Source organism: Malaya genurostris, chromosome 1, assembly GCF_030247185.1.
Source record: "Malaya genurostris strain Urasoe2022 chromosome 1, Malgen_1.1, whole genome shotgun sequence".
Classification (NCBI taxonomy): domain Eukaryota; kingdom Metazoa; phylum Arthropoda; class Insecta; order Diptera; family Culicidae; genus Malaya; species Malaya genurostris.
This window is the reverse complement of record NC_080570.1, coordinates 117,140,878-117,151,261: the sequence shown is the minus strand read 5'-3', so window position 1 is coordinate 117,151,261 and position 10,384 is coordinate 117,140,878. Positions and strand designations below refer to the sequence as shown.

Genomic DNA, 10,384 nt, shown 5'->3' with positions numbered 1-10,384 from the left:
TTTTTACTCAACATAGAACATACATGTTTTAAAATATTTATTTTTAATTTTTCGAGAGAACTATTTCTAATAAATCTCTATTAGCTTTACATTGCCTCCCTTTCTACCTGGGCATTCATGTCACCGATGACAATTTTTACGTCTCTGCGTGGGCAGCCTTATTAGGCTTATTCCAGCTGCACGTAGAACGCTTCTTTCTCGTCATCGGGTCTCCCTTCATGTGGGCAGTGCACGTTGATGATGCTGTAATTGAAAAAAAACGGCCTTTAATTCTCAACTTACACATCATAGCGTTGATAGGCTGCCACCCAATCACTCGCTGACGCATCTTGCCCAGCACTATAAAGCCAGTTCCCAGCTCGTTCGTTGTGCCACAGCTTTGGTAGAAGGTGGCCGCTCGATGTCCGCTTTTCCACACCTTCTGTCCCATCCAACAAAGCTCCTGCAGCGCTACGACGTCGAAGCTGCAAAAATTTAGTTCGTCGTATATTATCCTGTCCCAGCCTGCGAAACCTAGCGACTTGCAGTTCCATGTTCCAAGTTTCCAATCGTAGTCCTTATTTCGTCGCGTGGGTCTATACCGATTGTTCCGGGTCGTATTTTCTCCTGTATTGTTTGTAATCAATGTTTTATGGGCGGCTTATTAGGCCTACGCCAACTCCCTGTCTCGCCGGAGGATCATCGTGCTTGCTCTGTTTTACGTCCCAACTAGCACTAGGACGATCCCGTTGGTGGGGTTGCCACCTTGGATTTAGCTGGACGGGATGCAGCATTTCATACTCAGCCGCTGGATACCAGAACAGACGCTGTTTGAAGCCGCTCATAACATGGAGTACAGACGCTCCGACATCCTCTAAAGAGGACCCCCTTCCCTGTCAGCATACGACCAAGGTCCCACCGGGGTTGGTTACCCGATCTTTCCTATGGTTGTTCGTACCCCAGCCGGCACCGCGGGGAGGTAGGGATAGGAGTTACTGGACAAGAGGCTAAGAACCACACTGGGGCCTGAATTGCGCATTGTCCAGTCGTTTACCAACCAATGACACATTTGTTGTAGGCTATTTGATTTATAACTTCTTAGGTTAAGTGTACTTTGCAATAAGGAAAATCTCATGGTGGTAATTTTGATGTTCTGTACCGTAACATTTATTGACATCAAATAAACTTCGAATTACAAAAAAAGAGGAAATATTATGGACTTCTATAATTCATTTTCAGAAAGTATGCACAAGTTTTGACGTGACTAAACATATTTATACAAAAATGATGATGAATCACAAAAATTAATTTAAAGGGGACGGGTATAGCGTGATGGGTAAGTCGATGCCTTTCACGCAGCCCGCCTGGGTTCGATTCCCAACCCCGCACATAGGGTCAGAAAGTTTTTCTGGCCCGAAGAGGCGAATGACATTAATGTTAAAGCCTCTATAATTGAAACAAAAAAAAAAAAAATTAATTTATATCAATCATAAAAACTTTCGCAAAAATCGCATTCATTACAAGGCGATTGGTTATAATCAGGCTTCCCAGCAGTACTGCTTTTCAATGACATCCGCCACGAGATAGCATGAACTGTCGGAGCGCAAAGTCGAAAGCCCAGTCTACAATATGTGTGCAAGCATATGCCGAACTGTAATGGCAACAGCGCTCGCATGCCTAAATGAATGCTGTCACTGAGACAGTTTCTACTCACCAGTTTGATGAGAGTATTCTATCCGGAGAGTAGTCAAACCGAACGGGCTGTTTGTATCCTGTTTCTTTCTGTTCGCTCATTCGCATAAAATGTTACGGGGACAGCCTTAGAAAATCGAAGACATCCTTTGATTTTTAGGGAATTACTGTTACGAAGGGCTGTCGCAAGCCGGCTGTCTCATCAATGTCTCTTGAAGCAATAAACCGGCTGTTTCTGGAGACGAGCTGTGGTTCATAGTGCGCTCGCACTATTTCGGCTGCCTCAATGAAATGGTACTAGTACATACGATTGCGTTGTTGGGATTACCTTTGCAGGAAACTTTAGTAACGTTTCATTACAATACCATTGTGAAATAAAGAAATTGTTTTAGATTTATATATACTGTCGGAGAAGGCAATGAATTTTAATAACTAACGAATATTAAAAGATAAACACAGAGTTTTGTGTAACGGCTCATATATCTGAATTACTGAAGTATTCATCCTTAGTGCTTCCTTCTTATTCCTAAAGAAACAGGTACACTAGCATTCATTGATCATACTCCGAAAATATCTTATGCACCCTTATTCTGAATAACGACGTTTTGATTTTTCTGTTTCTCCTAGGATAACTAAATCAATGAATTTTTTAGGGTCGGAAATGACAGCCACAATATTATTATTATTATTATTATTTGATGAGTTGGCTAGAGCTGGTGAAACGAATGATTTCGTTGGTCCTGAACCAGCTTTACCACTTTCAACTAGTTGGATAAAGCACAAGATTCGTTCTTGGGCTGCATCCAAACATGCCAGCTACTGGCGCAGCTTGCAAACTTGCGCTCAGACAAAAGCATGTCTACCAGATTTAAATCTGAAAATGTCAAAGTGTCTACTGTATTTTTCCAAGCATCATTGCAGTATTCTGGTCAGAGCTCTGACTGGACATAGCAAACTCAATGATCACATGGCTACTATTCAACGTGCTGAGTATTATTATCATTATTATTATTATTATTATTATTATTATTATTATTATTATACTTATTTATTCCCGCTTTCAAACTTAATTGTGGTCGTTCACCGGGGAATCACACCTACATTTTTCAATATATCATTTTTCATTTTTTTAACATAATTTCTTTTCAGAAAGAAAACTGTTAAATATATGCAATGAACTCGGCTCTCAGAATGTTTCACTATTCATTTACAATATTTAAAGTTCCAAACGTTTGTTGATTTTTTTTAATGCGGACACAAGCTACTTAGCCAATTAGAGTAGAAAATTTTCGACATTCTTAGACTTGTAACTGCGGAAGTTGGATCCGAATTAAATTCAATAGTAACCTATGCAGCCTTTTCATTTCAGCCTGATTTGGGAAAATAGGTGCAGTCATGCCTGAGAAATTGAGTGACGTTGTTTGACACATACAATACACATACATACACACGGAGGAATTGCTTAACTTATCCTAGTCGAATGTCAACTTTCACTAGTCGAATTTTCAAGTAATTTCAAAACCTTTTTTTATGACAAAATCAAAATCTATGTATACACACTATGAAATTTTTATAATTCCAATGGCAGATATAAGATTCTTCAAAACCAAATTGAGCTTGAATTCATGTTTAGGTAGTTTTTTTTACTTACCATTTTTGGAAATATAAGTGTACTTTATAGGTAATCGTACTTATCCCCAAATTTCCTAACCAGAACCGGCAATGAAATTCAATACGATGAATCTATAGTGCATCGAAATGTGAGGGCGTGAGATGCGCTTTAACCGAGTTTTGTGTGTGTAAAAGTCGCGAACCTCTGGTAGCTATGACCAAAATAATATAATAGTTAATATGCCGTTTCTAGAGATAAGATAATTCAATGCATAACAGGAAGAAAATGAATTCCAGATTATCAGCACATATGTATTTTGGAATATATTCCAGGTTAATAGAAACACTATACTATTCATATATAGAAGATAACTGGATATGTCTGGAAGGCTTGAGACCATATTACTCAAGAAGGACATTATTAGATAACTTGGTGAACTAAAACTTTTTTCTAAATAAAACGAAATAAACATTCGAATCTGTTACGGGCAACCATGTTGCATTCCACGCTTGGAAACATGTTTTTTGGAAGAACCGCAATTTTTCATTCAGTTTTTGCATTCAAAGCTTTGTTGTACGGTACCTGCAAATAAGTTTCTAAATGATTTTGCATTGCTAATTCCGACTCCAAATTTTGCACTCAAGGTTTTTATTCGATTGGTCAATGTACATATAACGAACTTAACGAGTCAGATTTTGTATGTTTCAGTTCTGACTTGGAAAGATTCTTAGTGTCCGTAGTATTGCAACACTGACCATGCAATAGTCCCGTAGACTTACAAGTCGACCGCAAAGTTGAATGCTATTCAGAATCACGCTAACTAGTATCGAATACAGAATCTTTAATTTGAATATATCTTTTGCTACAAACATTCATTCACCGTTTACATCTAAAATCTGATTCAATTGCCTTATACACTCTTGTATAAGAAACGATCGCGCCTTTGATATTCTGAGGGAAGAGATAAAGAGGATGGAAATAATGCTCCAAGCACATCAGTACGCGCCTACACTATGAATGTTACAGCCCACAAACCGAACGTAAACTGCCTGAAACGAGCACGCCGAACTGTCTCAGCTCTTTAATTATGAATATAATTTCTTGAAAACAAACTTTTCTTTCTATAGAATTTCATTGATCGATCGATTCATAGAAGATCGATCAAAATAAAAAAAATGACTATTCCAAAGTCCGTTCTTCAATCCATTTCGTATTAGTAGTTTCGTATATTATCAATTATCAATAATATTGTTATCAATGCCTTAACAACATTGATTGCTATGCACAATGATCAACCGCTGCGCAAAGCAATCACTAAAGGCAAAACTAAAACCCACATGCTTGCCTCGAATCTTCATAGCAAACCAAGAGCAACAAATTTGAACCGCACCAGCTACTGTCGCAGACCTGGTCAAGGGAGAGTAATATTTTGCTCTCGACAGAAACAACGCAGTGACTGATACCCGAAGTTTACTGTCGCATCAGCGAGAACTTCATGCTTCTTCGGCTGTCGTGGACCATGACAAAATGTTTTGAGATGGAATGAACTTTCGAACGAAGGGAATGACGGCAACGTTGGCTGTACAGAACTATTTGTCTAAGGGCTGTCGTGATGAAACCTATCACAAGGCTGTCATGGAAAGAGTAGCAAGACAGCCTCAATAATAATGTCGCACGGCGGTACATTTGGGAAGCCTGGTTATAATCCTTATTTTTATCTATAAATTTACGATATAAATAAAAGCGCATGAAGTTTTTACAGTCGGTACAGTCTTAAAGATCTCCAGAGCCAGATAACATACCGGCAGGTATTCTTCTTCTTCTTCACTTCTAGTGGCGTCACCTCACTTTAGATGACGCCGATTGATGGCACAGCGATTTAGCTATATTGCCAGTTAGTTTTCGTTTATAGTCCAATGGACTTTCTTTTCACTGGGCTACAAGTGAAACCCTCGCTTTGTGACAACGTGGAATCACCGAAGTTAGGATGAAAATCCTTTCTTTCTCGCTATTCCCAAATTGTTCGAAAAAGTAATTCTGACTCAAATTTTTAACCATTGCAAGCAGTACATCGATGATACTCTACACGGGTTTATGCCGAAGCGAAAGCTGTGTCAGGCGTTGTAGACGGACGTTATTAATACGAATCTCCCTTCCGCGTTCGATAAAATCAACCATGACATCACAATTGCAAAATTAGATCTACTCAGCTTTGGTTCAATCGTGGACGGCTTCCTATCAAAATTGACATTTGTGTTTCCAAAGAATTTGTTGCAACGTCCGGAATACCACAGGGGCGTCATCCTGGCCCTTTGATTTTCTTACTGTACTTAAACGATGTAAATCTTTGTCTGGATCGACCACGAGTATCTTTCGCTGATGACCTCAAAATCTATCATACCAGCAGCAGCTCAAAAGAGGCATTCCTTCAACGGCCATTTGCAATCTTTGCGGACGGGTGCAAAACCAATCATATGACAGTAAATCCAAAAACGTGCTTAATCCACCTATCAGTGAGATGATACCTTTTTTTCAATCCGCATGTGTTTTTTTCATGAATATTCTTCGGTTTTCATGACATTATTTTAATGACCGTCGTTTTAAGCTGCAATTTGACATTTTAATCACTCATTACTCTATCTAAAAAGGTTACAATCGATTAAACTTTTCATGATATATCGAAGTGAGTTCCACTTTAGAATTTATGGTAATTTAAGGTACTTCCAGAGCCGGTATTCAGGAACCAGCATAAACCGATTCGTATGGCCATATGACGAATAAATTGCAATAGTTTTGAGTCCAACTTTCAAGCTTTTCGGGATTATCATCTTCTATATCGGTTTGAATTTTAAAAATTCATCCTCCTGTGATTCCAGAATCGGAAGTCAGCATTGAATAAAATTAATTAATTTTGTGAGGGACTATAAGTTTATTTTAATTTGAATTTTTTTCTGAAATTCGATTTGGCTTTATTTGAGAAAACGATTGAGCTTTGAGAAACGATTCGATACTGGAGCCGGAATTCGAAAATCGGTGTAGCCGAAGTCAGACAAATTCACCTGATTAGTTTACATTTGTTTCAATATGTTTAAAAATCAGTATAGACATCTTTGAGAAATCGTAGTACGAGTTAAATTGTTGGGTGCCTTCCGAATCGAAAACTGAATACCACTAAAACTGAAATAAGTTTATTTGGTTGTCGACTATTCAAATCAGCAAATCTTAGATGATTCTTAGATATCATTTGAATCTTAGATCGGTTCAGCCATCTACGAGGAAAATGAGTTACACAATTTTAATTTCGTTTCACATATCATCCTGTAGTTCCGGAACCAGAAGTCGGATCTAAACATAATTCAGGAACCTTGTTTAGGAGCATACGAATTTTCATATGAATCTGAGTTTGTAGAAAACGGTTGAGTCATCTTCGAAAATAAGGTAAAAAATTGAGTGAAATTATTTGTCACATACGCATTTGCTGATCTCGACGAACTGATTCAAATGGTATATGGGTGTTTTGTTTTTCCAGCATTTATTGCTGTAAGTAGTTTAAATCAATATAATTATAAAATTGTTCAAAATTCGGAAGTACTGCCATCTTTCCAATATGTCATATTCGAACGATTATGTTGCCAAAAACGAACCGTGCTAAAATTGGTCCGAGGCAAAATGTCATGAAAAATAATGCTGTTCACAGTCTTTTTGGTACTTAGAAACTATTGTATGTAACAGTATAAAAAATCGTGTTTTACGTTGCTCCTCTACGCCGCACCAACTATGGAATTAACGGTGCCGTTATAGACTTACAAAGATCGTTCAATCGTGTATCATTGAACTACCTCCCACGCAAGACAATACAAGGCAGTTTTTTACTTAGTATTAGAAATTATCATTACCACTACAATGTGTCTGCTGATTTTACAATAAATAAATGAAGAATACTTGAAAACCAAATGTTCATGAAATTTGAACAATGCGCAATAAATAATAGATCTGTAATTGAATGCACCTACTAACTCTCATAGCAAACAGATCGGCCAATACTTCTTTTTCTAACAAGCGAAACTAATCGTGAAATTTCTATTTTCTAGCATGGGAATTGGACGCTTCGTTTGATACCCAAAGAAGTATTTGCCAGTCTGGTACTATGAGAGTCTGTTTGGTCAACGTATTGAACAGAGACATCACATTTCACTCCATCTAATGATATTTGTATATGAGATAGCTACTGTAGCCGTTACCCTAAAATGTTTAAAAAAGTCTTCGTAGATTTGGGACGAAACTCCCTCCTAACGCCTTGTAAACAAACGTGTACTTTTGCGAAACTCCTCCCACCACAATGTGATATAAACAGATGGTGCAGACCACATGGCTTGATTGCGTTGATAACAAAATTTTTTTAAATAGTTTAGTATGACGACATACATGAAAAATAAACATGCTTTGATTTAATGCCAACTAGTCCGAACGACGTTACGAAAGCAAGCACGTAGTTTTTAGTTTTACTAGGCTTGCTGAAGCAAAGTCAATTTTACTAACACAAAAGAGTGTGTTTGTTCCACCTGTTTCTATCACATTGCTCCCACCCTCCACAAAGTAACGATAGTAACCATGCAAACAATGGTACAATGACTAATCAAAGGAGGTTGATTATTAGCAAACGCTAGGGAAATCGTAAACGGCAGGTTGTCGCTGTAGTAAATTTTCAGATAAAATGTCCCATATACGGCAAATACGACAAACGGTAGAATCTTTGCAACCGCAAAATGCCTGGATTCCAATGTCCGAGTTTAAGGATCAATTTACCGTTAAAGTGAGTGACAGTTATTTAGTTACTTCATGTTGATAAGCAAACAAGAACAAACTTTTCAGTTTCCACTAAGGGAGGAATCTGCCCAACTAATCAATTCAGCACCCCGAATCAACTACATCGGTTCATCGCAGTCAGCATTGCGAAACGATTTGATAAAATCTTTGAAAATTAACCCAAAACAGTATGATTCATTGAACATTCACACGCCAGCGGATTCCTACAGATTTGGTCTAAATTGCAACAAAGCAGTTGATCGGCCAACCAGCGTCATCTACACGAATGAAACTGGCTTCGCTAAAGAAGTGGATCCCTACGTCAGTGTCACTACACGAGACTATCCGCCGCAGAAGCAATCACCGAATGATTACATCACATTTTGGAACTGGAACTCACACCAACTGAATGGAGGGTTCAAAAAACCTACCACCGTCCAAAGAAAGATGATCTCGGTGCCGAAGAAACAGCTACAAAGGTCATTCACTTCAGAGCAATCGGCTCAGTATCAACCACCAGCCAGTAATGCCAAACCGAAGCTAAGCACGGTGTCAACGAAGCTAGTTGTTCTAGAACCAACCGATCCAATGGAGCGATCCACTGAATATTCAACCTACGGCAGTGGTATCAATTGTGCCAGAGTTTTGAAGCAAAGCAAGTTTTAAACCCCAGAAATTCAGGTCATTTGTTTTCTTTTGAAGAATATATCGTTTTTTATATCAGTCATTGATTTTTATTCTCTTGGATCCTTACTAATTTACTGATCAAACAATTGATCATCAAATTCCTACTGAGACTTCTTATCGCCACCCGACTTTCCAGGTTTAGTGGCCACAGCACCATCCTCCTTGTAGTGCAAAAAGACAAACGAGAACAGAAAGACGCCGACCATCATCGAGAAAGCGCTTACGTAGTACGGATAGGCACTAGGAATGAACCGTTCGTACTGAGTGTGGGTTAACGGGCGAACGGAAACCTGTGTCGTTGAGTACAGTTGCGTGTAACCGACACGGTCGTAGTTAACCTTGAACTGATACACGCCGTAAACATCCGGAATCTTAAACTTGGCCTGATAGCGTCCTCCACCGATGGATTTCAGCGTTGTTCGAACGAACGGATCGATACGTACAAACTCCAGCTGGACGTCGTTGGCCTGGAATGGTTTCCATTTGCCATCTACGGCGAGAGTTTCAATTTCGATTGTGTAAACGACCGGCTCGGTAATGGTGTATGACGACGGTGGATTGATTTCTCCTTCCTTGTGATGTTGAACGGATCGAACACGAATGACACCATTTTCACCAAAGACCCACTTACTAACAGCAGTGGCCACGTCTTGATTGCCAGATTTCTGATGCAATTTACTATCCTGACCACGCTGAACCGGTGACAGGAAAGCTTCGTCGGAGAAGAAATATAACGAACCAGAGAAAACCACTCGAGCATTGTTACGAGCCTGAAGGGCTGCAATGAGCAGTGTTCCCTTTCCAACAGCATGCGGATATTCTTTGATCGGAGTATCCGGGTTGTAACTGTAAGCGCTGCTATCGGCCGTCAGTAGCTGTAAAACCAGCGGGTTTTCCTTATCGGCTAGCAATCCGGTTCCCCGGTACAACAATGGCCCTACTCCTTTCTTTCCAACCACAATCTCGGAATCGATCAGATTATCCGGTGAAGCGACTATCAACGTGTGGTCTCCATTGTCCGAATTATCGTAATTCAAGTGATCGATCACAGCAGCATTTTCCTCGTCCACCTCAAAACCACACTCGGAAGCCAGCTCACGTAAAGCATCGCCGGCACTTGAACTGCCAGCCACCAGCACATTGCCTCCATTGTCCACGAAATCTGTAATAGCTTCGACACTCAGCGATCCGCCGAATTCTTCCACCGACGGAGCGAATAGAATCAAATGTTTGTACAAAAATTCTCCATATTTCGACAGCACCAGATTGGCATCATCCGCGAGCTTGAAAGTTAACTTGTATCCTCGTTCTGAAAGTAGCAAAGAAAATCGATGGAAGAGACACGTCACACCCCATCACCTTTTACTACAGCGAAGCCGGTTGAAAAATACAATTACCTTGCAGGCTCTTGAAGAAAATAGAGTGTGTTTCACGTATAGCCAGATTATCCAGTAGTACCAATGTTTCACCAGGCTCTGCGATAACCGGTGTAAATCCGTAGAACATCAAAAAATTAATTACTACTAATAAACAAAATGATTTCTTCATTTTGAACAACGGATCGAAATCGTGCTACACCGTTGACGATAAGCAGTACTGTTCGGATGA

General features: G+C 39.4%; 2 protein-coding genes across 2 annotated transcripts; one reads left to right on the top strand and one right to left on the bottom strand.

Annotated features, from left to right (window-relative positions):
- The first annotated feature begins 7,919 nt into the window (after positions 1-7,919).
- On the top strand, positions 7,920-8,812 carry LOC131425571 (uncharacterized). The gene is made up of 2 exons (XM_058587558.1): positions 7,920-8,096; positions 8,156-8,812. The coding sequence occupies exons 1-2, from the start codon at positions 7,998-8,000 to the stop codon at positions 8,753-8,755; spliced, it is 699 nt and encodes a 232-aa protein (XP_058443541.1). The 5' UTR covers positions 7,920-7,997; the 3' UTR covers positions 8,756-8,812.
- Positions 8,801-10,384, bottom strand: LOC131425570 (dolichyl-diphosphooligosaccharide--protein glycosyltransferase 48 kDa subunit). Its single transcript, XM_058587557.1, has 2 exons — positions 10,174-10,384; positions 8,801-10,085 (listed from the first exon to the last, which is right to left on the bottom strand). Exons 1-2 carry the CDS (start codon positions 10,322-10,324, stop codon positions 8,878-8,880), a joined length of 1,359 nt encoding a protein of 452 aa, XP_058443540.1. The 5' UTR covers positions 10,325-10,384; the 3' UTR covers positions 8,801-8,877.